Source organism: Telmatherina bonti, assembly GCF_933228915.1.
Source record: "Telmatherina bonti genome assembly, chromosome: 2".
NCBI lineage: Eukaryota > Metazoa > Chordata > Actinopteri > Atheriniformes > Telmatherinidae > Telmatherina > Telmatherina bonti.
The window spans coordinates 21,098,139-21,125,234 of record NC_136620.1 but is presented as its reverse complement, the minus strand read 5'-3'; the positions used below and the strand labels follow the sequence as shown (position 1 = coordinate 21,125,234).

General features: G+C 37.8%; 1 protein-coding gene across 4 annotated transcripts; it reads right to left on the bottom strand.

Moving 5' to 3' along the window:
- Window positions 1–3,692: 3,692 nt before the first annotated feature.
- On the bottom strand, window positions 3,693–26,652 carry mfge8b (milk fat globule EGF and factor V/VIII domain containing b). Of its 4 annotated transcripts, none has more exons than XM_079252509.1 (11): window positions 26,525–26,652; window positions 18,626–18,748; window positions 18,346–18,477; window positions 17,668–17,700; window positions 11,653–11,766; window positions 11,142–11,323; window positions 9,938–10,093; window positions 9,458–9,602; window positions 8,074–8,276; window positions 7,817–7,972; window positions 3,693–6,430 (listed from the first exon to the last, which is right to left on the bottom strand). In XM_079252509.1, the coding sequence occupies exons 1-11, from the start codon at window positions 26,592–26,594 to the stop codon at window positions 6,287–6,289; spliced, it is 1,458 nt and encodes a 485-aa protein (XP_079108635.1). In that variant the 5' UTR covers window positions 26,595–26,652; the 3' UTR covers window positions 3,693–6,286. The 4 variants fall into 4 exon arrangements, with proteins under 4 accessions (XP_079108635.1, XP_079108636.1, XP_079108637.1 ...); XM_079252510.1 differs by having other exon boundaries at window positions 8,074–8,258; XM_079252511.1 differs by lacking the exon at window positions 17,668–17,700.
- Window positions 26,653–27,096: the final 444 nt, after the last annotated feature.

The window sequence follows — 27,096 nt, the reverse complement described above, 5'->3', positions numbered from 1 at the left end:
TAGAAGATGTGCACAGTTGTTAGGATATATGGTCTGGAGAAATGAATGAGCAACACGTCACACTTCAAGGAAGCATTAAAGTGGCACTACATAACTTTCTGATCTCAAATATTGTGGGGGTTCTTTTTTTTTTTTTTTTTTTTTTTACTCGTGTTAATGACTCACTGACATTTATTATGTACAGTCTTGGGGCTTTCTTTGCCCTGTAGCTGAGTCATATAATAGCTTAGATATGCTTTATGCACCGCATCACTATCCAGATACTGGAAATCAACACACTATCTAGTCGAGAAACCCAACAGGACAGAGTAACCAAGGATAAAAAGTAAAAGAAAACAACTGAGCAAGATAAAAGACAAGAGTCAACATTGGACTGACTTTTACTGGCTGAACAGAGCTCGGAGTAAAGGTAGGAAGTTAAATGGTCGCCATTAAGGGGGAAAAAACCTGTTTAGATTAGCAATGTGGCTTTTACCTTCCATCCTGACTGAAGAGTGTTCAAAGGAGTTTAATCCTGTTTTGAGACTGAACATGTGAACTGTCTTCTTGCATTAAGGTTACAATTACGGCTAAAAGAGAATAATCATCTAATGGCAGAATTCCCAGACCCGAATCCTCAACAACAAACTCATCATTTTGTGGTTTGCCCAAAGCTGCACCAGTGAAGTCTCAGCAGCCATTCTGTGGTATTTCTCCTTCTTCTTGCTTTCTAACTTTCCGTTCTTTCCATCTACAAACTGAATTGATGCATTAATGTATTTCAAACCAAAAACTAACAGGACATAAATTCACATTGCAAGAGATCATTGCAAAAAGTAAAGATGCATTTTTAAACCAAAGCTTAGGCTTTGGTTTACCTCTCTCATGCACACCCTCTTCTGTCTTAACCACTAGCCTGCCCTGTCCTCATTACCTTCCAAAATATGTGCTTTGAGAGAAAATATTGATGTTGGGTTAAAAAGGGCTTTTCCTTGCATTTGACTCCCTTTGTACACAGAATAATAACAGAAAAGAGCCTTGCTTGTATTTCGTAGGCTGCATTTGTTCCTCTAAACAGGAGGTTTGGTATTTCTAGGTTTAGTCATTAATATTTTCATACCTATTTTTCTTTAAATTGTTTATTTTGTAATGTTTTTATATTAGCACAGCTTGTAGGAGCTAACGGGTATATTGTTTTATGTGTAACATCAAGAAGAGCTAACACATTTTATATTGACCAAATTGTGGCACTATATGAGAGTATGTCACTTTTTATTCTGAGACTCAGTCTGAACCAAAACACAACTGAAGGAGCTCTTCCAAGTGTTTCTCCAAGGTAAAACATTTAGTTTTCTATAGCCTTCCTTGGTTTTTGGATTTATGTTTTACAATGTAGTTGGACCCTTTTTTTTTTTTTTAATTTAAATAAGCCCCATAACATTTTAATGTTAAGGAGCATTAGTATCTTGTCATTGATAAACTCCTAAAATTCTTGAACCATCCCTGATAGTCTGTCATTGACTGCAGCCCCTTCCCCTCCCTGTGTGTCTCTAAAGCCATTATCCCCAGTGTGTTTGAAGAGACCAGACCGTTGCTCTTCCCAAAGCCCCCAGATGAAAGGTTTTAGCCTGGGGCTCTAAATACCAGCAGCCCCTGTGAACTGCCGGGTGACTGAGGCCTCCAAGGGATGTAATTTTGGTGACAGGCAGCTCCATTCAGGGCCGGAGAGGTGAGCAAACCCCAGAGAGACGACAGACAAAAAGAAGAGATAGCCTGTGTGTGTGTGTTTGTGTGGTTTGATTGAGGACACAAGGAGTTGATTGTGTCAGTACGAGTCATGGCACGCTGTCATTAGCAGAGACGTTTTGCAGAAAAGGACAGTTAGTCACAAAAAGGTGAGCAAGTGTGTGAGAGAGTGTGGTTTCAGTGTCACTACAGTGATTAAAGAGGAAGGATTCAATAAAAGACCAACAGGAGACTGAAGAGTAGAGCTCTAGGAGACAGTTTCCACCCTGATTAAAAGACATAAAGACAAAATTAACAGTGATAGAAAAGAAACACCACAATTTCTCATTTTCCTTTCTCACAAATTTAAGTTTTTGTGTTTGTGTGGTTTTGGATATGTTTGCACAAAAGGCTATCATCACCCATCTAGTCATAAGCTTCAAACATCTAAGTAAGCAGAAATAACATGGCTTTTACAGTCTTTCGAGAGACACATTATCTGTGTTGGTACTAAAATAGTAGTTATCGTGGAGAGGATCTTTCCTGTTCAAACCAGATGCAGCTTCCAGATTCCTGCCTGCTTTGGCTTCATGCCTTTGTCTATCCATCACCAGTAAACCAAACAGATGGGAGCACAGCATAGCGTGGATGGAGATGCGATCAATCAGATCAAGTTACTCCCGTTTCCGGAGAAAACTTGAGATGAAATTCATTAAGAAAATATTATTAGGTATGTCTCTTCAGGTGTGGATGCTCTGTGTTTAATCTTCATATTATTGGATTGGTCCATTTACTGCATTATGTGGCTTTAATGATTAGTATGGTTGTGATGTTATATTTAAGTCAAAACAAATTTCTTTTTTTTCTAATTTCTAATTCCAATTATTTTCTTGGTTTTTTTTCCACATGGATCCGATATAAACCTGTTTTTTTGAGGAAAAAAAAGTATTGTTCTTGTAAAGTAAAAAAAAAAAAAAAGAAAAAAAAAAAAGAAAGAAAGAAAAAGAAGCAATAATATTGATTTAATGGGTTACCATTCTTTTAGTAATATCAGTCCTTATCTGTCCACTAATTTTACAAACAGGCCTATGTTATAACTTTTCTCATCTTTTGGAAGCAGGACATAATAGAAAAATACAGGCAAAACCTAAAAAATTTATCTTAAATCTGTTAAACAATAATGGCACTAAAGCACTAAAATGGGGCATCAACCTTTAATTTAAATTAGAGGTCCTTATAAACAATCATCCATCACGTTGTGGAGCATGGCGCCTTCTCAGGCTCCACAGAGAAAGGACAAGAGACTAGAAAAGATAGAGATTTAAAGTGGAGATTAAAAAGGGAAACAAAGAAAAGAAAAATACAGTCATTAGGCCCTAAACATGACTGCCAGCAAGCCCAGAGGGACAAACAGCTGGTTTGCTGGCTGGCGGGGGCTACTTTGAGATTAGCTCTGCTTATTACATAAACATTGCAGAGAATTAGCTGAAAAGGCACAAAAACCTTGATAATCTGGTGGAATATTTTCCTTATACGCTTGTGTTATGTTGCTGTTCTAAAATGTTTGGCAGTTTTAACAAAAGCACCTTCACTACTGGCAGAATTTAACCTTCACCATCACTGACAGAATGCATTTCCATACCTACAGAGGCATTTTACAACTGAAGTGTGACCTTCGTGGACCAGAATGAGATGAAAAGAATTGAGGCCCATCTTGGATGATGATGCCTTGAAAAAGATAGCGGAGTGGCGCATTGTGAGATTAGGCCCCCTGGGGCTTTTTAAATGCTAAACAGGCAAAACAACCCTGTGTGCTGTTGGTCTTTTTAATCTTGTACCTTTAAAATGGAAAACAGCGCCAGCTAATTTTGCACTATTGTTAATAATAAATCCTAAATATTCAATCCCATCAAGCACATGGATTTGACAGTAACATTGAAGAAATCTATAGTCAGATCATGACATGTTTTTAAATCCTTTATTTATTCTTCATTTAGAGATACAAAGGCCAAATACATTGAAACAATACTAAAATAGAAAAAACAACTTCAAATACAGTCAAAAATCTATGAGGTCCACAGTCAGTAAAGCAAGAAATGAATTCATAAGACCATACAAACACAACAGTGTCAATTTTTTATGACCTGTCACGGAAAACCAGAACAGCAAAGTAACAAGCAAATTATCAACAATGCTGAAAGAAGTGGAGTCGCGTCACCGAGAAAACCAAATGGCTACAACCTAAAAATACTTAAAACAAGTTGATAAAACACATGCAGACGTGATAAGAAGGGCGACTGCTTATGGAACTGTCTGCAACATTAAATATTGTACAGTGTTCAACAACAACATCTATCTGCAAACTGTCAGCACTACCGCTGTCCCCTCATGCATTTTTAAAGATCTTGAATTAATATTCATTGTTATCAAAACTAACTGTATAATATTGCACGAGCCCTAAATTCATAATTCATGGAGTGGAAAGGTTTAGAATACTTATGTGGAGGCGGTAGAAGCAGATAATATGGCAGGTCATGTCAGGTCCAGCAAAACCGTAAAAATCTGATTTAATTTGGTTTCTTTTACAGTCTTATCAGCAAAGCTGCAGCTTTAAAATGGAGAAAATATGCTTGACTTCCCTAAAAGGAAAATCTGCAGCAATTATTAAAATCCATTAATGCTGACAGATCCCAGTACAAAAGTACTGTATATTCATATGTGTTATTTAGAAATAACCGAAACATAAGATTTCCAACCAGTCCTTTCTTTCCACAAGTTAATTATGACAGTAACTTTTTTCCCACTAATTTTACCTAAACATGTAGTAATGAGTATGCTTGCCTTTTACAAATACTTTTTAGTTTTTGTTTTGGTTTTTCAATGTTACAAATATAAAACATAAACATCAAAGTGCCATAAAAAGTGAAAACTAGAAATAGCCAAGTTAATGTGCCAAAGAGTAGCATTCAGTAGCACTTATTATGCAAGGGGAGCCAATCCGCTTTGACCTGAGATGACAACATCCATCAGTCTTTCTAAACCTGCAGCTACACAACATGGTCATCTCAAATGATGACAATTAATGTATGATAAACCACAATCACACCCTCCCTCCTAAAACAGGCTGTAAAAGCCAAGTCTACTGAACATGACCATTAATCTGACTTCTCTTAAATAAACCACCTAATATATATTTATTATAATAATTTGACATGCACACATCTGATAAAATATATCCTGCTAAGTGACTAAATCAGTCACAGCAAAATGTGAAATCACTTTCAAAGATGTTAATACTTTAAAGTGTGTGTTATATAATAGGAGAACATGACAGTGAAATTAGTAAACCTCATCTGCAGTTTCCTGAAGAGCAATAAAGTGCATCTTTTTTTTGTCTTTTACACAACAGTAATTTTAAAAATTTGTATGTAGTTTCTGACATCCTTTCTGCCAACGAAGGTGTCTTTTCAGGATTAAAGATGACTTTCTTTGGCTGCTAATCTGACAAATGATGATGGCTCATTAACCGATTACATCCCACATTGACCAGGACTTAACATTACTCTTTGCTTTACGCATCTGCATCAGTGCAGGATCTACCATTTTTTTCTAAATGAAACCACAAACACAAAAACCTGAGGATATGTTGGCACAAACTGATTACAAGCAGCTACATGTTTTACACACTCTTAAACACAGGTTCAGTAAAATTTACCTTTAGGGTCTACTCTCTTCCTTTGTAGGCTACTACAGATGTATGCTCTAATACAACATTTATATCAGGGTTATTGAATATTATAAAGCAGAATAAAGCTACAAAGGTAAACATAATCTGAGGATTTTACTTTCCAACTCCACAGCAAAGAAAAGCAAAGAATACTGTAGCGCACATACTGGGACAACTGGAGATGTTAAGTCTTTTATTTCTATTCAAAAAAGAAAAATAACTAAAAAAAAAAAATAGCTTGCAAATAGTTTTCAGACAGATTTTCTTTTTCTTTAGGTTTTCTGCTGTAATCAGCTTTACTTTTGAATAAAACTTAATCAACCACACATTGCAATGTATCTTCTATAGATGATATATACTGTGTATGTGTGTTGAAGGGAAATCAGGTGTTTGATTAAAGGTCACGTGCAACCTGTTTTTAATGACGTTTATGTACATCACCAGCTGTGGGTCTTGGAGGTTCAGTGTTCCAGGTTGAGTTGATCTGGGATCAGAGTTCAAACAGCATCAACTGGTACATCAGCAGTCTTGTTACCCCTGACTTCTGATACAGGAATGAAGAAATTACCACATTTCATTTAACAGAGGTGGGAAGAGATTTGAGCCCATCTTAAGTGAAATAATGACCAATCATTTAAGGAAAAAACTAAATTTCAAAATCAGCAGTAAGAGGTAACAAATCCCACCTCTGACCAGCCATGGCTTTGGATGGTGGTGCGCTACTCTGTTGTTTGCTGCTCCCTAGAGCTGAGACCAAGGCAGTGCAGGTGTGGCTCAGGAGGAACAGAGGGAGGAAAGAGGAGCATAGATGGGGACAGGGAGGTAGAGAAAGAAGGTGATGGGTTCAGGGTAGCGCTACTCATCACAGCCCAGCAGCTCCATTCGCAGGGTGATGCGCTCATGCCACTCCCATGGCAGGATACGGACAAATCGGCTGTAGAACGGTGGCTCAAAGATGTTCTTCTTGTGAACGTTGTTGTCACTGTTACCTGGAAAGATCTATAGACAGAAAAGAAATCTACTTATAATATCTTGTATCGCTATTATAATATTTAATAACTACTATTATTACCTATGACTGTGTTGGATATTTTTCCGTGCTAATCACTGATTAAAAGATCAAAAGGATTTTACATTATATGTTTTCAATGATTTATTCCGGTATTTTTTTAAAAAGTCTTTGATTCACTGTTACAAGTTACTTGAAGTAATTCTTAAAGTTGACTCACTAGACACCAAGAAAAGAAATTATTACCTCCAGCAAGGCAGAGGTCATGTAATCGGCAGTGTTGGTTTGTCTGTTGGCAACTTAAATAAAAAGTTATGTTTGGGTGTTGATTAAATTTTCAGAAGATCTCAGAAAAAGAATAGGGAACAAGTGATCAGATTTTAGATGGTGACCTGGATAACTGGCTAAATTTGAAAAATTCTTTACTATGGGGAAATAGGAATAAATTTACCATTAAAGCTTCTAACTTGAAAATAATGGCCCCAATTATTGGCAAATACAAACAAACAAACAAATAAATAAATAAATAGTGAGAATATTTTAAGCATAAATACCAGAAGCACTTAGTGCTTCTGGTATTGCACACAACACCTATAAAAGACGGATTAATGTAATAGTTTACACTTCAATCAAATGTTTCAAGGATTTAATCAAAGCAAAAGTTTGTAATTGATGACTTCATCTGGCAGCATGCTGTTTACATGCTGTTTACATCCGGCATATGAATAAATTCTTAGATGCAATGTATGACTAACTTCATACAGAAAACAAAATCAGTCTGAGTTTTGTCGAGTAGTTCCTGGTGTTCAGATGACTCAATCAAATTCAAGTCTATCTATTCTACTTATTTGGCTAAATTACTGGTTTCTCATTATTCCCATTTTACCAGGTCCTGAGGGTTTTTTGTGGCTGAGGAGAAACATTTGAACCTACACAATCAGTCGAAGACGGGGTTTTAATTGTCACTACAAACAATAGTGGCAGCTTTTATTCACAAGCTGGTCCTGTGTGGTCTGTTAACTGATTAAACCTTGCGTGACTTTGACAAGAAGTTTCTTCATCTAATCTAATGCTAAATACTTTGATCAAACTACAGGGTCTTTTTCTTGCATTGCATGTTTTATTTTACTTTTTTTTTTTCTTTCTAAGATCTATTTGTTATCCATTAACTGTGAAATTATCCCAATCACCCCTTTTTACCTGATGACAGCAGGGTACAAACAAAGGATAGGAACGATTTTTAAATCAAGTTGAATCTAATTTTGGCTGAATAATCTTCTTCATATACTCCATTAAATGCATTATAATATTTGCTTTATATGTTTTCAGTCTGTTTTATATTTAGTTTGTTTTTATTTCTGTGTTACCCGACCAACCTTATCCATCTTTGTTGTCTCATCTTTGACAACAGTCCAGGACTTTCCATCATCACTATGAGCCACTTTGAATGATGTGATAAACTGGACGGAGCCAAAGTCTTTTGCGCCCTGTGTGATGATTCCGGTTATCTTCTTGGGCGACTTCAGATCCACCTATAAAACAAAAGTTCACAAAGGTGAAAGGTTACGTCACAAAAGCAGCAGATTGTAGATTAACAAGAGCAAACTCCAACTGAATGATTCTCCTCTCCTACCTGAAGCCATTCAGACCGGTTGTTAGTGGCAGCGGTCCAGGCGTTGGTTTTGCCCTGTTTGTCCAGTCGTGCGAAGTGTGGGTGCCAGGTGAAGGCCTCAATGCCCCAGGTGCGGAAAGTGCTGGACGATGCGATCTGACGGTCAGTCACCAACCGGGACTTCATCCCCATGGGCTCTGAACAACCTGAGGTGTTTGAATACACTGTGGAGGTGAGACCGAACAGAGAAGAAGGAGCCGGAGAAAGAGAGGAATGGAAAGAAAGTAAAAGAAAAGCATGATAGACGAGAGATGGACAGGAGGCCAGCCAATGATGTGAAGCAGCAGACAAACACTCAGAAACAACAGTGTAGAGGAAAGCAGAGAGATGCAGTGAAGTAACACATTGCATCCACGTAAACAAACAGCATGGATGTGCAAGTCAAGATTAAGCTGAGATCACACTGGAACCCCTAATTCTTTGTTCCACCATTGTGGTTTAAGTTGATGAACCCACATAATTGAGTTTGATTACAGTTACAAGTCTGTATTTTACCAAGTTGCATCTCTCTGTATGTTTCACATGCTCAACATGAGCAGAATGCAAATCCTGATTGTTAAACTTATGTAGATTGCTGTAACAGACTGTAGGAGTTAGTGCAGCAACTGAGTAAATACTAAGCAAAAGCGTGATCGACATTACAAATAATCCAGTCATGGAAAATGTGGCAAACTGTTGACGTAAAATGGCCATCAGCATTTTGGATTAAACTGTGAAAGCAAGCTTGATTATTACTTGTTGAAAAACGTGGTTTTAATCTCATACTAGACTGCCTCATGCATATAGCAGGAGGTACGATGAGCGAGGAACAAACACTGATCTGACAGATGAGGCAGCCATCAAAACGGACAAACATGAACAACAATGAAGCTTCGGAAAGTCAAAAGAAGCATTCTGTAATTTGAGTAAAGGAAAAACAAGACAAGCATTTGTGCAATGCAGAGAAGTTTTCAAGAATATGCATTGAAACAATGAACAGAACAAACTAATTCTGAGCAGTAAAACATCTTATTTGCATCTGATGAGCTGTGGTAGATGTTATCATATGTTTTCAATAAATCCTTCATGAGCTGCTTGGGAACTGGGTCAAAGAAAGAAAACAGCTGTGCTCAAAGTTACTGAGCTGTTTTCTCCACCAGTTAAACCCTTCAAAATTTAATCAATCTGAATGCAGGACTGAAAATAATTTGAGACAAAACAAATCTGATTTCCAGCAATTTTCCTCCTTAGAAACACTTTTTCACGCCAGAATTTTAATATGAAAACTTAGTATCAGTCACTTTGAGTAATCTCAAACCTATCTGTGTGTTTGCACAGATCAGAAGACGTATCTGTGTGAGCTTACCGTTTAGTTCGCAGCCCACCAGCTCCATACGCAGAGTGCAAGCTTTGCGACATACAACAGGGATAATGCGGATGTACTGGGCGATGATTGGTGGGTCAAACAGGTTGGTCTTAGTGCCGTCATTGTCCATGTTGGCCACAAATACCTGAAAGAAGGAATAATTTTTTTTGTGATTATTAAAGTTTATTTAAACCAAAGGACAAATATAAAACCAAAAGTAGAAATAAAAAGAAAGCCAAAAAGGCTACACAAAAAGTTTGAAAATATAAGGGAGGGGACTTTCATTTACTTATAATTTTTTTTATTATTATTAAGATTAACACCAAAGTCCATACAAATGATGTTTCATCCAAAACCAGTTTTCACAGTGAAGTACTGTTATTCTTGGCATCACTATGAACTTTGTTCAATAATATGGCACCCTCTGGTGGGTAAGAGATATCTTAGCAGTGTAGATTCTTCTGTGTTGCATCTCCTTACCTGGTCGTTCCTCTGTCCCTCTGTCCTGTATATTGTGTATGTCTTGCCATCGAGGCTGGAGGCCACTTTGAAGGCCTTAATGAACTCTGCTGTGCCCATACGGCTGGCCCCCTGAGTAACAATGCCTGTAAAGCGCATCTTTCTTTGCATGTTGATCTAGAAAGGAGAAGAGAGAAACCATGTGTGACAAAATACGATATATAAACCACCCTTTTTCAGCTATTTTATAAAGAGTCATTAAATCAAAGCAGGTAAGGCCAATATAATATACACCTTTCAAAATCTAAAGTTTAAAGGGGTCCTATTATGGTATTTTGAGTTTTCTGAGCTTTCTACAGTGTTACAGTGTTGAATCCTCATCAGACATGTGAACGACACTGTTTTTTATCACCTAAACGCATGTTTGAGTTTCAGTTTGAGTTCCAGCACGAAAAACGCGTCGTTTTAGAGAGTTTTTTCTGCTTGGAAATCCTTGTGATGTCCCAGGGGATAAGGTTCGGTGATTGGTTACCTTCTACTGGTTAACAAGGGCATGTGCAAATACATCAGGCGGGTGGAAAACGTCGGATAAAGTTATTTCCAACGATGGCTGGTGAGTTTACCAAAGAGACATCCTGCTGCATTCGTTGCTGTGGGTTGCTGTTTTCCACTTTGTTTTCAGGGTCTGATTCAGGTTCCAACATGTAGGGCTGTATGCTATGTGTTGACATTGTTTTTTTTTTTTTTTTTTTTTCTATTGAGTTCATATCAGCCTAATCCTTCTGTTTATGAGATGTTACAATGACGGCGAAAGCAGTTGTGGTGCGCGCTCCCGATGCAGTGCAGTGGCGGGAGGCGGGGCTTAATGCGGAAGAGTCTCAATCCACTCGTTTTGCCCACAGGCTGATCTGACAGCCTACAGAGAGGGTCGGTCTGAAGTAAATAAAGCGATTTGTGACAATAACTCGATCAATCCCAGCCCTTCTGGGCTCAGAAATAAAAATAAATTAGCCTGAAATGCACATAATAGTTCCACTTTAAAAGTAAAATCAAATCTGAATAAGTCTTCTGAATGTGACTCCTCCTCAATAAAAAAATAAACTTTTATTAATTGTCTCTGCTTCATATGTTGACTTCTGAAAACCACAATGGATAAAATATTCCATCTGCATCTCTCATCAGATCCAACTTCTAATGTCACACTGAACTTTGTAAGTAAGCCTACTTGTATCCATGGGTTCTTGTCATGGGCCGCGGCACTCCAGGCATTGACCAGTCCCTTGTTATTGAGGCGGGCAAGCTCTGGACCCCAGCGCTGCAGACCCAGCAGGCTGTAGCGGACCGATGAGGCTGAAATCTGGGACTCAGCAATGCCCCCTCCCTCCATACCAAGCAGAGAAATGCAGCCTGTAAGAGAGAGACAGTGGTGGAGCCTGCATTATACTCTATACAATAACCAACTGCAGCACATAGGCCATACAAACATTCAGGATGCTGAGCACTGAATTAAATTAACCAAAGAAAGTATCGATTAACTGTTCAAGTAGAACATCTTGCTGCATATTGATCGTCCTAAAACCCGGCAGTTTGGCCCTCATCCAAACTGGTGTCTTTAGTGTTTTCCATCACAATGTTTTAATGTAATAATACTGCACTGATTGTGCTGTCTTTAAAAATCGGAGACCTCTATAAGAGAGAATATAAGAAAAGAAAAAGTGCTCATTGATCATACTTACGCAAGTGGCAATGCTTGCCTACATATGGAGAAGGACAGTGGCATTTGAAATCTCCCTCCAGGTCTCTGCAGATGCCGCCATTCTGACATGGCTGGCCAGCACAGTCGTTAACATCTGTAGAGAGATAATCACACAGGCATTGACCATAGAGAAACTTATAAAGGATGGAGAGCTAGAGGTCAGTCTGAAAGCAGATTACAGTTGGAGATGCAAGGGGATTACATGCCATGCTTCATGGTAATACCAAGCCAAGAGGACTGGAGCTGTTGTGGAGAGAAGGTTAGTGAAAGCTTGTTTCTTGTTAGAGGGTTAATGTAGTCTTTATCAGGTCATGTGGTATTAATAGACCAACTGCACCAGGAGATCATGTGGCCATGATGTTGATAAAGTAACTGAAACCCATGATGAATATACACTGTTCAGAAAACACTGGAGAATGATTCAGTGTAATATAATGTGATAAACTTAATTCTTTCTGTCACCTCTTGATGGCGCCCTCACAAACACTGTTAGTCCCTCTTCAAGTCCACCACATATGAATCAAAGCACAAAACGAATCAGCAGAAGGAAAAGTGCATAAACTCCCTTTTCATCTCTCACCCACATGAACCACTAGTGTGACTAAACCAGCTTCTAACATGCTCTTGATTGGGAAGATATGAAAAGAATAGCGCAAAAATTCAGCTACTTGCAGAAATGGCCGTAAGCCAGAGGGGAAAATATATTCCCATCTCTGAAGCCTCAATCTTTAATGGTTGTTATTACTGAGTAAAGTGCACACAACCAACCCAGGCACAAAGACGTAATGTTTCAATCCACCAAACACACATGGTTGCATCTCTCTGCCCACATGCACACGCTATAAATAGCTCTGTGTCCAAACAGTTATTTTCACCCGTCATAGAAGGAATATAGTAATTTTAAAGTGTGCAGCCACAAGCTCTGGATAAAAAAAGGTCTGCTATCGAGACACTTCTGAGACATGGAGCACATATTAAAGGGAAAAAAAAAAAACATCAAAACATCTGTATGTGGAAAGAAATTTTTAGAATTTTACCTGATATTTTTATATATTTATTGTCAAGGTACTTTCAGGTTTTAGAGGAAGAACCGACTTCTATTAATAGAGTATAATCAACTATATACACATGAAAAGAATAAATGAGTAGAAAATATTTGGTAAGGTCATGTTTTAAGTGTACCTGAATACAGTCATTTTGAGGGACAAAATTGTAAATTATTGTGTAAACTTGCTGCAGATGTCTTGATGTAGTACAAAAGTTAGTTTTTGAGATCCAAGATGCGTGAGCTTCAATTTGTCTCACAGAAACACCACACCCAGACACTTACATCAGTGATTAAAGACAGACTGGCAAAAACTCAAGACCTTTGGTGTGTCCGCTAGTGGCCCACTAGGCTCTAAGAAGATTGAGCACCTAGTCTAGTCTAGTCAGCTCGATGCTCTAATCCATTTACCTGAGACATGCATTTTGACTTGAGATAAGAAAAAAAAAAAAAAATCAAAAGTCTGCATTTTCTTTTTCAATTTACAACAATAATGATGGAATTAACATTGTAGCAAGTAACAATTATAACATTATAGTTGTAACACAATCAACATACTGCGGTAGCATTTATGTTGTCAATATCTTGCTGGCATGAAGCGAAAACCAATATAAATCTCATATGGCCTGTTTGAAACCTGACCCTAATCAATGCAGTCGAGGTCAGCTGGCAGTGCATGTGGTGATCAGCAAAGCTATCTGCATCCAGGATCTGACTGCAGGCAGCAAGAAGTGGTGCCAGCCTGCATCCAACGACCACAACCAGCTTTTGTTTTGTGAGGAAGAGGAGAGAGAAGAGGGTGTCTCGCAATGAGCTCAGTTTTCTGTACCTTCAATGAAAAAAATAGCACTTTGGTAGTTTAGATTTTGTGAGACAATAAGTGTGTTGCTTTGGTTCATTTAGCAATGGCTTTTTTTTTTTTTTAAACCACAGTAGCCATGTTTACATGGATGTAAGTATTCAGATTAAAAGCATGATTGGTTTGCAATCGGAAAATTCTGGTTCAATCATGCTCATTCAGATCAAAATTTTGTCAACACGGCAAAAAATGCCTTAAAAATGCACGGTTCACTGTTGCTACATGATCACACGTGCATGTTCACATGTGCATGCCCACAAAAGTGCTCCTTTTTCCATCTGCTTGCTGCTGAATGTTTCTGATATTTGGGTGTTGTCAGGTTCCCTGCAGATAATATGTTATGTGTTTTGCATATCTTTAATTTATATTAGGTATCCCCTACTTAGTACTGTAATATTTTATGTGTGTATATATACTGTGATTGTGGCAGCTTAGACAAATTTTCCCATAACATTGTAACTCTGCACCATTTTCTCCTCGTTTTTTTTTTGGTTTTTTTTCCCCCCCTTTCTTCCTGCTTTCCTCTTCCCTGCCAGGTTCAGCATTGCCATATCAGGACTAATGATTAAATAAAAATAAAAAAATATTCAGATTATCAGGGCAGCCATATTCAAGACATCGCTCCCTTATTAGAGTAAATCTGTCTGGCAAAATATAGCCATTCTATATGCTACGATGCTGGACAGGGTTAAAAAAAAAAAAAAAAAAAAAGAAGAAGATGTTCACCAAGACAGGTGGGTCATGCAGATTGTTGATCTAATCAGTGTTCACAAAAACAGATAGTATAAATATTGGGTTGAAATTATCCTTAGTAATTCCTGTTCCTTTTACTTTATAAAGTTTGTTTGTTTTTTTTTTTTTTTAAAAAAAAGTTATGTCAAGTGGCAGACAGGGTGGAACATAAACATGAGCAGTATCTCATACAAAGACAGTGCTTGAGAATTTATAGTTATTAAGAGGGGAAGAAACAGCATTAAATACATACATGCAGCAGCAGTTGTTTAGAGTTTGTTTAGACTGGAAGTCATTTATACTTGTCCTATTGCTATTTCCAGAAAGTTAGACAACAGTATAATTCTGTGCATGTCAAAATGATTTTTTTCTTTTTAAAACGTGATGCATGGCAACGCATTGCGGTGCAGGTGTGATTGGACTTGTTACCTGACTGTAGTGATTTTTCCCATGTAACTATGATGACTAATGTCACTCCCACATTAAAAGCCTTAAAAGATATCCAGAATACTGCCAGTACAAAACCAGTTCAACTCTGATCAGTTCTCAATGCCAGGAGTAAACGCACGGAGCTGAAACATCATATGTCATCAAGTATTTTTACCAAGCGCATTATTTCAAGCGAGGTTTCTCAGTGGTGACATACAATCCTGCACACTGCTAAAAAAAAAAAAAAAAAAACTACTGTCTGCAGCATTTTAACATCTACAGTGTGTCATATGAACTGAAGATTTATTATTAGTACAAAATCAGCTCGGGCTAAAGTCAGAACCTACATATGCTGCAAGTAGAATAGAGTACTGTGCGAAAAATCATGCACCATGCCACAATCCCTTACATTTTATTTCTAATCAATCAGATTTTCTGTTACCGTTTGTGTTTTCAGATATTGCTCTCCAGGCTTTCTGAGAGTTTTTAAAAAGTTTTATTCAGATATTGGATGACTTTTTGTTCCCCACTTATCTTTACTCAAGCTGTTGTACAATGATACAATATTACATACATAAAGTACTTAGAAAATTTCAGCAAAGCTGGGCAAGTAAAAGAAAAAAAAAAAAAAAAAAAAAAAGATGTAGCAGACTAAAAAAAAAAAAAAAAAAAATTATAATTAGATACACACACGCACACACACAAAGTCGAAGATAAAACATCATGGCCATGCACTTACACCAAAGTTGTTACTGTACCTTCTGAAGAAATAAACTATTCTACCAGTGTAAAATCAGATTTACATGATAATAAATACATAGCATATTTGTTGTGTACCTGCAGTAGTCAATTGACAATATCCGTGGATACTTGTGACTATATCCCCAACTGGTAAGTTGCTATTCACGTTTTCATGTTTAAATGTGAGGTCCGGCCCCTCTAAAATACCAGACAGGTGCACTGGGTTACTCATCATGCTGCAATTCCACACAGGCAGCTTTGGGGGCTTGATAAGTCAACAGAGAAGAAAAAAGTGAACACTAAATGAACATCCTCCTGTGAGATCCACCACAGCACAAACAGGCATGCCAACACACCCTCTATGTATTCCTTAGGGGGCATGAAGCCCAGTCTGCCCACACGACCACATCCTGGGAGGAGCAGAAAACTCTTCCGAAACAAATAAGAGATTAGTACACTCATGCATACACTACTTTGGTGATTTCCAAAAAGTATAAATAACCACCTTAAGATGATGTGAAAATCTGGGATTTAAAAAGCTAGAAGCAAAAAGGGCTCCTTTCTTCCATCACTGTTTCCAACCATCTGCTTGGGCTGAAGTGAGCAGCAAATTAGTCTCACTTTCTCAGCATCTCCGCATTTGAGCCCATTGTGCAACACACACACACACACACACACCTTCTCTGCCACCAATAAAAGCTTTTAGACCAATTTGAGAGGACAGTTAAAGCTGCTGCAGTCAGACCTGAGTAGCAAGTGTGACATTGTCAGGAGGACAGACTTAATTCATCATTCTGCCTCCATATTCACTTTTTCGCCCGGCAACAGAAGCACAGCTGACGTTTCCAGCGCTCAACGCGGACTGCCACTTTCTGTTGGCTAGACTGGCATGAGGGATGAACAATGTGTGGATGTGTATGCTAAACAGTCTATATGAGATCATGAGCCATGTGTGGTTGTTCATGTAGGATGTGCAGTGCAAACATGATGGTTTTTCCCATCAGATTTTCATTTTCCCTCAAACTGTTTCTCAGAGGAATTTTAGCACAGCGTTCACAAATGAAAGAAAACATTTGATCTGCACAATGAACATTTGCTTTTAAGTTATTTTCCAGAAATAACAGTAAATCTTAATGGTGATTACATTTAAACATTTTCCAAAACACATTTCCCAATTGTGTACAGTTTCTATTTATAGACTGTTAGACATTGATTTGTGTGGGAAATACAGTTTCTTCTACATTTGGCTTCAGCGGACTCACACTTTCCAGCTTCCAAATTTATTCATCTCCTGTGTGGATCTAAAAGCCTCCCAGATGAATATCAAAGCTGTAACACTGCTAAAAATACATTTTCTGCTTCTTTTTTTTTTATCCAAACTGTGCATCTGAACATTGTTAGATCTGAGAGGAGCATGAGGACACTAGCAAACTGTCTGAACACAACATTCATACTTCGGTTGACAACAATTGTGGTTTTTTTACATTGAATTTTCAGTTGTTTCACATAAACCACACGAGCTCTCCGCCATCACTTTCATTTCTTGCCCTCGCACATCTTTGAGCGCTTTTAACTCTTGAGCGCTTTTAACACATCTTGAGCGCTTTTAACTCTTGTTAATGACTGTCACAACAGTCATTAACAAGAGTTAAAAGCAGGAGCCTCACTAAACGAGAAACCTACTGCAGACCTTTCATGAATCAGCATAGTAAAATCATTCCCCTAATTATCATCCATAAGGCATTATCTAATTAGTGTAAATGCTTTCTCTGCACTTGGTTCCTAACATTACAGCCAAATGACTAGTGAATGTATAGTTTTTGCTGAGCTGTCGGGTAAAAAAAAACAAAACAAAAAAAAAAAACCAAAAACCTCAAACGGACAAATAATTTTGCTGCACTTTAAAAGTTAAATAAAAATGTCTGCTGTATGAATACACTTGTGGGATTCTCAATCAAAAAATGAGAACTTGAAAAAATTCCATTTAAAAGGCTGTGGGTCTGGCAGCAACATGATCGAACTGCTGATTTTGAATCAGATACAGCTCCTTGTTTTCATAGATACAGACGGCCATGGTGGTTTCTATTAGATCATTTTCATGACTTCCAGAGTTTCTGCATGCAGTCAAAAGAACAGAGCACACCTGAATTCAAAGAATAAAAAGAGACTAGATTAATTTTTGCTGTTACCTTTGTCCAAATTTAAATCTGCCCATTGGACACCTAGGATAAAAAAGGCATACATAAAATGAAACAAAAAGAAATACACTGAAAAAGTCCCACATAATTCTTGTTAAATTAGTTCTTTGTGAACATTTGGCCACTGTTATTCCAATGCCTTCTCAGGCAAACAGTGGCCATCTGTCTTTGTACGCAGGGCTGGAGGCACTTGGAAAAGCACAGCACATGTCCCCTCTGTTGCTTCCCTTCTTCAGGCTGACCCTAACTGAACCAACCTGGTCTGAGTGACGTCTGAATGAAGCCCCCATTAGGACAGCAGCTGCCTGGTGGACAAAACTCATAACAGCCCACCATTTGGAGTGGCAGATTACGCCAATAGAAAAAGGGACCTTACTAAATTTGTCAATTAATTGTCAAGTTGTGAATATCTCAGGTCATTAATCAAATAAAAAATTTTTAAAAAATAAATTTAAAAAAAGAAAAAAAAAAAGACTAGCTTGTAAACAACACTAGCCGTTTTCAGTGGTACACTGCTGCAGCTTAAAGTAGTCAATATGAGCTACAGCAAACCGGCATGAAAATGATTAAATCTTTCTAAATTCATCAGGATTGTTTCTAGACTGACTGTTTGAGTTCAACATTGTGACACTACTGATAAAGCTTTTAATAAAAGCAGCACAAACTTACTGGTCTGGCAGTGAACTCCTTCAAAACCTGGCTGGCATTTGCAGATGTACTCATTGAAAACGTCACCTCGTCGGGATTGGCCAGTCACTTCACAAACGCCATCATTCTTACAGGGATTAGGGTGGCACGGACCTTTTTAAATGACAGAAATAAAAATGGAATTTAGGATAATTGAACATTGTTCTAATTGTTTGGTTATCAATTTTTTAACCCATTGAAAGCACAAACGTGATCGGTTTATCTAAATTATGAAAATCACATAGTTTGGAGTATATCTTACCAGTCTCTGTGTCATTGCATGTTTCTCCAGAAAAGCCATCAGGACAGATGCAGATGAAAGGAGCCCCTGTCCCAGTTACACAAGTTCCCCCATTACTGCACACATTCACCTCACAGGGGTCACCTGCAGGAATAAAGAAGTAACAAGTTGGGGACATTTACACAGTGGTAGCCTTAGAGCCAACATTTTATGATGTATTTAGAACATTTTTGTTTTCTCAACGTTTTTTTTTTTTTTTTTTTTTTTTAACAATGCTTTTCTTTAAAATAAAATCTAAAAAGGAGTAAAACACATTTGGGACAACACTGATTTATTACATTTTCTACTCCATTGCCTTGTTGTCCTGCTGAATGACTAACAAACAGCCTGTTGCTGGGTTGAGTGGGATGGTTTGAACAGCTGAGTAAGCCATCACTACACTGTAAACACAACACAGACACTGGATGCTTCCACCAGCATGCAACTGCTGCATGGCCTGAACCTGACGATCTGGCACCTCAGTGACCCCGGGTACGAGGAAAATCAGCAGGGCCTGCGTTTATTTTTTTTTTTAAGTTGTTTTCGAAAACAAAGTTTTGTTGTTTTTGTTGGGACTTTTTTTTTTTTCTAATGACTGTTTGAAGGTTTTTACTCAAAATTGGATTTCTGTTTATTAGAAATGTTTCAAATAATAAGTTTGTCCTAGAAGAGCAACCCTCACAGTTTTATACATGGCTAAACCACGTGTTAATTACAATTTTTCTCCAGTGAAAGAATTTAGCACATTTTACTTCCTTAATTATGGCAAGAATCTTATTAACCTGGCATTTATTTTGATGATTGTTCAAGAAATTGTGCTTAGACCCCAACTATGAAATCATTGCTTTACACACCACAGACTAAAAAGCAGCTTACCTTTCTTCAATGTTACAACACGGGAGGTATGGATACCCTGTTCAAACAAGCTACATACTCATGAGAGTACATAAATATTTTTTGTCACCTTCACGTTCCACTACAACGATAACGGGTGTTTAGGTCCACTTGGAGGGATTCTCAGAGGCTACAGACAAAAACATTTCAGAGTTTTTTGTTTTGTTCATTTTTTTCAAATAACATTGCTGAGTCCTTCATGTAAACTTACAAATAAGATTTTATCTTTTAAAAATGTTCAAGGATCAAAGCCATCTGTCTAGTTTATTTTAATGCCAACTCTGGCTACCAATCAACATCTAAATGATCTTTAAACAAAACAGGATTTGGAAAGAATTTTTTTTTTTTTTTTTTTAAAGGCACAAATGAGTGTAAAGTAGATCGTGGATTACATTTAGCAGCTCTATTTTTAGTCACTGATGTTCAAAAAAGATTAACTCAGTTTACTATGAATATTTATGAGAAATTAAAGGAGATGTCAGGTACATCTGTGTTGTATCCAGTGAGAGAGAACGAAGAAAAAAAAAGAAGAAAAAAAAAGACCCATTCTGCAAACATCCTGTCTGGCTGTTTATCCTCTCTACTTCCTATGAGTATCAAATGCTTTCAGTACTGTATCCAGTTTCAAGGATCTCAAGTACTTTCACATCCCGTGGGATTCTTAAGCAATTGTCTTCCCTGGCACCATCAATACATCCTTATCCAAAAGTTGTTTATCTTTGGGAAGGAACACAACCTCCCTTCCAACAGGCAGACAGCTCCCTTTAGAAAACCGTCTTTGCACCAAAGATGGCAGAGCTTAACAAATTATTTTCAAAAATGAATATTTCTGGAATGATCTGAATGATGAAAGTTTAAATAAATAAAAAGGAAAACTGGTCAGATACAGATTTCATTTAACTATTGCTGTAAATGTCACTTTAATTTAGGTTAAAGCCCAACCGTCTTCAATAAGGAATTGAAATTACTAATAAGTCAGACAAGGTTGCATAGGGGAAGTAATCAAACCACCAAAATGACCTTAATAAGGGCTTAACGGATGCAAAGTCATGCTTATATAAAATCATGAGGAGAATATACAAAAGTGTGCCAATTTTAGTACACTTATACTTTAAATGTTTTTGGGGATGGAAGAGTCTTAAAATTTTTAATGACCTGAGATTTCCCCGCCATGCAATGGCTAATTCGGCTTCCATCTTGCATCCTACCTGACCTGTTGGCTCTTTCCAGCCAGCAAAAGACAATCTTACGATTACTTGTTTTTTCCCTTCCTCTCTTTTAGTCTTCTTGTGTTTATTTGCTGAATCAGTGATGTATGTTCAAAACAGCCAGTTCCTTATTATACAATAAAGCGATACTCCTCAGCAACGTCAAATCGCCTCGGGGCTATAAAAGTTGTAGAGTGCGGCTTCTCAACCTCAGGACAGTGCTGGGTAGCAGCAGCTCTAGAAATGCACATGATAGATGTCCCTTTGGCAAGGAACAAGTCCGGGACCTTAATGCGACTTTAAGGCTTAAACACGCATACTGAAATAGAAATTACAAAAAAAAAAAAAAAAAAAAAAAAAAAAAAAAGACTACGTATCGCAATAATTAGCTATTACATTAATGGTTTGCTTACATTTCAAAGAAAACCATTAATTTATTCTTTATTATCTGCTTTAATTGTTAAGGGGAAAAAAAAGCTTCATATTTCAGAACATATTTATACTGTGTATAAACATCTTTATGTATATAGAGATTCTTTTTTTCCCCCGTAGGATTTTAAGGAAAAGAACACTTTAATTCTAATAAATTTTACATTCAAAAAGTACCTGTATGTTTAAAAGGTCTCTCTTGCTCTCTTGCTTTTGGTAATTTCAGTTATTTTTCAGTGACTTGTTTTATTTTAATATGCGTTAACAGGTTTTTCTTCAACTATGTAAAGCACTTTGTTGCTTTGTGTCATGAAAAGTATGTAATGAATAAATAAAACTTGAATTTAAATAAACTTCAATAAGGATGCAGCATCTGCTCTATTTAAGTCCCCCGACCCCCCAATACTCTGCTGTGAAAAGCATTTTGAGAGTGCTACATAATCAGATTCAAAATATATTTTACATTTCTGAACTTAAAAAGTGAAAATGAAATTAAGAGTAATGGAAATAACTCTCAATTTAAAAGAAATATTAATTTTAAAATATATGGGTACTACGACTACAACTACTACTACTAAGATTAATAAGCTGGTATGGCAGTTCGAAGCAGAGCCTCACAGCAAGATGGTCGTTGGTTTGAGCCTCAGGTTTGGGGAAGTTCAAACAATGGCTTTATGTGCAAAGTTTGCAGGTTCTGCTTTGGTTCTCTCTAGTTACATAACTCCAATGACATCCAAGTTTGCTTAATTGGACTCTCCAAATCCTCCACAGGAGTAAATGTAATAATGAGAACATTTCTTTCTGTGTTGGCCCCTAATAGACTGGCATCTTGTCCAGGTTGTACCCTGCATCTCACCTACTAATTGTAAGCATGGGCTCCAGCTTCCCCGCAAGTGGTATGGAAGAGAAATGCGTGAACAGTTATAATATTAATAATAATAACAATAATAAGCCACTTTGCCGTAACATTTTAGAAGTAAAAGCACCCCCGGCCCCCCAAAATCATAAAAAAAACCTTAGTCAAAATTATACCAGTGTACAGGTATGCCTCATGCCCCTCAGAGACCACATTGACAAATTATAGAGTTATACAGAGTTGTGTTTGGCAGGAAAGGGCATTTCCAGAGGGCATTGTGTTTTCACAATCCTTGTGAGTCATGGTCTGTGCCTTTCCCATGATGCCTCAGCTCAAGAATGAGACTCAAATACCAGACCAAAAGCACAAAGCAGTATTAGGCAGCTTCACATAATGGTTCTGTCCCCACAGCAACCTACCAACCAGGGGCTGCATATCATTCTGCACAAATGTAACTTCAGATAATAAGAAATAAATGGGGTGTGTAGCAATATTTGATTTGGTGTAAACACATTAAAAGGTGCCAAATGCTTGACCTAGGCTAATTAAATTGGAGAGAACCACACAGGTTCATTTCTTGGCGCTTAGCAGCAGGGAGTTGGGTGTGACTTGAGTATTTGCGATAATGGGGCGATAATGGGGCTAAGTAAATGAATGCTCACAGAAGACGTCATTCTGGTAATGGAAGAAATGTATGAAGAAAAGAACTGAAAAGAACTGAATGAAAAGATAAATGAATAAATAGAATGAAAAAACTAAAGATACTTTGAGTAAAACACCTTAAAAAATTTACAGCTCTAAAACATAGTTTTAAGGTTCTCTACAACACCAACTATGGTTATGACTGAAACAGTGAAATGTACTCTCCCATTTAAATGTAAGGCAATGGCGTCTTGTTGCGGTTTTTCTTCTGCGATTATTGCACAGCAAGAAGCCACGGCTATCTGGAAACGTATCACAAACCGCACAATCAAAAAGGAGTGCTTCCGCGTAACTGCGCTGCAAGCATGTGGGCCTATCAAGTCTGAAAACGATGCACATCAGGCATCAATGGGCCTATGCAGAGCATACAGCAGTGACGCTATAACCGACCTTACACAGACACCGCACCAGTATAAATCCAGCTTAAGAGGTCAGGGAAACTGAGGCGAACAATGTTTACATCAGTTTGTCTTAAACTGTGTTAGACAGCACAGTGAAGAAAATAAAAACAGTGACAGCACACTGACATGGGAGGCTCCGCTTATCATTCTAACTGAGAAGCATTTGCAGAGTATTAAGTATGTAATTTGTGTACATCAGTCCTTGTTAGTAAGGCCTGAAAAGAGAAAAAAAATGCCCACTGATCTGTCATGCACACACTGGCATGCTGTGAGGCATACAAGCTAATAGGCCACTGTGAAACTCAGTGTTCCAGAAAGCCTGTGAAAGGGTTATATCTGTGTGTGATGTAACCTTTCTTTCCCAGGCCTTGTTTAAACTGTTAGGGATGTGTTGAAGTACATTTAGGCGGGCTGCAATACCCAGCTAGTCAGACAAGCTGCCACTGAACTGACATACTGGTTGCCGTAGGTGAATGAGGAAGAAAACCTTAACGGCAAAAGCAATATGAATGGGACTGACACAGCTTGGCTGAAAACAATCTTAACTTCAACTTTATTTTTTTAATAATTTGAGATCAGCAGGACTCCAGCTGCAGGTGAGCTTTCAGTTATCTGCAATTGCTACTCCCGAACGCGACCATCTGCTCCTGCTCTAAAAGGCTAAAAATACACGCTGGAGTCACACACCACAACCAAACAACAACTCTGTTTGTTATGGAGGTACCGTGACTAAAACGGAGTAAAAACCTTCTGCACTGAGTCAGTTCACCAACAATTAACGCCACCCTCGCCACCAATTTGACATTTTTTTCCACAGATCATATAAACACAAAGAGTGTACGGAAACATTTCCTGCCATATTCCTCCTTGGCTCTGTTTAAACTTACAAGGCAGTGTGTAAAATTTTAAACAGAGCAGATTGAAAAGTGGGGCGACAGAAACTAATAAAGTAGCTCAAATTAGATGTTACTCCATACTGTGATAAAACATTGATTAAGATAGCTATTCAAAATTTAGATAGAATTAAAAAAAGAAAGAGGAGGAGCAGCAGAGGGAGGATTTGGTGGGAAAAGTAACAAAGTCATGAGCACAGATCAAGGCAGCAGCCTGAAGGAAAGACCCATTAGAGGCAGATGGTAAAACCCTGATTTGTCGATGGACATACATCTTTAACACATTCACAAATCATTTTGGCATTGTATGCGGATCTGTTTTGTTTATATTTTTAAACACTCTGTAGTTTTCCACCGGCTTTGAGCTGGTGGAAATTGTATTGGAAATCTCTTTTCCAGAATGGTTTTGCTTTCAGAGCGATTGGATATTGTACAGCAGAGTGAGTCACAACAAGCAGGGTATTAACTGTCCGAAGAAAGAAACTGAGATGCCTCAAAACCAAGAGCTCACCCAGGAAATCCTTCTGGAACAAAGACACAGGAAAGTCTGTGCATGATTTAGCATTCCATCCAAATGTGGAGAAAAGACATTATCCCATTAGTAGGAAATTTAAATTCCTGGCTAGGATCTGACACTTGACAAAGTAGGGCTAATAGCCAGCTAACATATCAGCAATCTTTAACCCACAAGGAAATTTGCTGCAGTTTGTGTCTACCTGCCAACATGCACAAATTATGCACATTTTCACACTCGAGCTATGCCATTGGTCCAGTATTTGGATATATTTAGCCTTGGTTCACTCAGCGACCTTAAGTGGTTCTGTTGTTTGGAAAAAAAAAAAAACGAAAAAGTCTGCCTCAGCCCTGACACCGAACAGTGTTCTCCACTTCGCTCCACTCAGCAACTAACAGAAAAACAAGCAAGCTGCAACCTGCTGAACTGAACCAAATCACGTAAAGCATTTTCTCAGCTTTTTTAAATGCCTCATAAACAGTTTGCAGGACACAACAGCAACAAGTCTCTCACTAACAATATCCATCTCCCTGAGAATGTAGAGGACAGATCTCTGTGAGCTCTGCTCTACTGATGTTCACTTGATTTTAGAAATGTGACTAATCATCAAGATAGCCAGAATAGCCACACCTTCTCTCCAAAACTTTTAGTCCACAAGCCTAGGGGAACAAATGTGTTGGGTTGTGCTACACACCTACTCACTTTGAGCTCTGTAGTTTTGTTTCGCTTTTGTTTTACCTTTCTATAAATTCAAATAGGGGGCCTAAAAGCACATCAAACATCGAGGGACAGATGTACCAGGAAAGAATAGAAATATAATCCAAGTCAAATAAAATAATTTAGCCACTAAGATCATAAACTATGCTAGGACGGAAAAGAAAATTGTGGTCTTTTACAAGGTCAACATTATAAATCAACACAAATACTACAGATCAATAGCAAAGTCAAAATTGAATAAAAAAATAAGTCAGATGCTATATTTGGCATTCTGACTTATTCATGTTTTAATCTGTTGATAATGTCAAAGCACTACTTCCATCAAATGTAATGCAATTTTGTACACTGTGTGACTTAGTTGTCTATTTGATTTATTTATCTTCATTACAAATTTTATATTTAAAGAAACGGAAAACCTACTTGACTACCAATACTGAGCCATGTTTCCTGAGAAAGGGAATATATACAAGAAATTCCCAACTAAGTCAAGTTATTAATGTCATCCAAGTCACACAATGAAAGAAAGTGGAACATTTTTACATGTGGAAAATCCATCATAATGGGAAAACTTATGTAGCATGTGATTTCTTCTCCTGGATTATGAGCAGAAATAAAAGCAACAAAGTCAGTCCATTTTACCTTTTGTCCACTGACCTAGATGTATTTGATGCATAGGACTGCAAACAAAGCCTGGCGCCAAATGCATGTGGTTGACATGAAAGTATAACAGTCAGCCTCTGTCTCTGCTGCTTTTTAAAGGGGGTCAGTGATTAAAACAGCCTTTAGGCACTGATTCAGTAACCCTGCTTTCTGACAAAAAACGTAAACAAACATGTCAATGTAGAACATCGTCTTCTTAAGACAAATGTTTTCTCAGCATAGATTACAGACCTTTAACATTTAGTTTCAAAGACAAATGGCGTCTCCCTCCCTGCAAACACACGTCTTGTACGCTTGTTGATCAGAAGTCTGTTAAACTTGTGAGCACCTTCACATGAGCACCGTGACTCCGGAGATTTACGGACGGTGTCACTTGTGACAGGCTGTGACTGAATCAACACATACCAAACCCCCTTAGTCGTCGACAAAACAAAAACACTGAGGGGTTCAATAAGTTGACAGATAAATTTAAAGAGAAAGAGAGGAGTCCACTTCAAACAGAAACATCCGTAATTCAAGGAAAATACCAACTGTCCGGGATGGAAAAGGCAGAAATTTGTAAACAAACAAACAAACAATAAAACAGAATCCAAAACAGACACTTTACCTTTCGCCCCAAACAGCAGAAAAGCTGTAAAAAGTTGAAGACAGAAGAGAAAACGCGCCTGCTCCTCCATTACTGCTGTTTTTGTCAGAAGGGTCAACCACTCGGTTAGAGCTCAGCAGCGGTCTGGACGTTGCTGCTGCGGTGGCGCGAGCTCTTAAAAACTACCAAGCAGCAGGCGTACAAGAGATGCACGTGCGCGTCACTCTTCGGCCAATCACAGCCCGGCATTTAATTACAGCACCGCCCTCCATTTCTCTTTGTTGTCAGAAAAAATAAGAGTCCACCAAAAGCCATAAATTAGCTTGAAAACACAAGAAGCCTTTACTGTATATGTGTTGAATTACTTTCACAATTTAATTTAATATAATATAAGTTACTTCAGAAAAATATAATTACAGCTCAGCTTCGACATTTATAATCTTATTTATCAAATTTTATCAGTAACTCAGTTTATTCTTTCCATTAGTCTTACTTAAAATATTTTCATAACAATAATTTAAAAGGCTACTCAAGGTCTTAAGTCTACAAAGAAGCCTGTCATATGCAATCCTCATCATTTGTTTTAGCTCAAT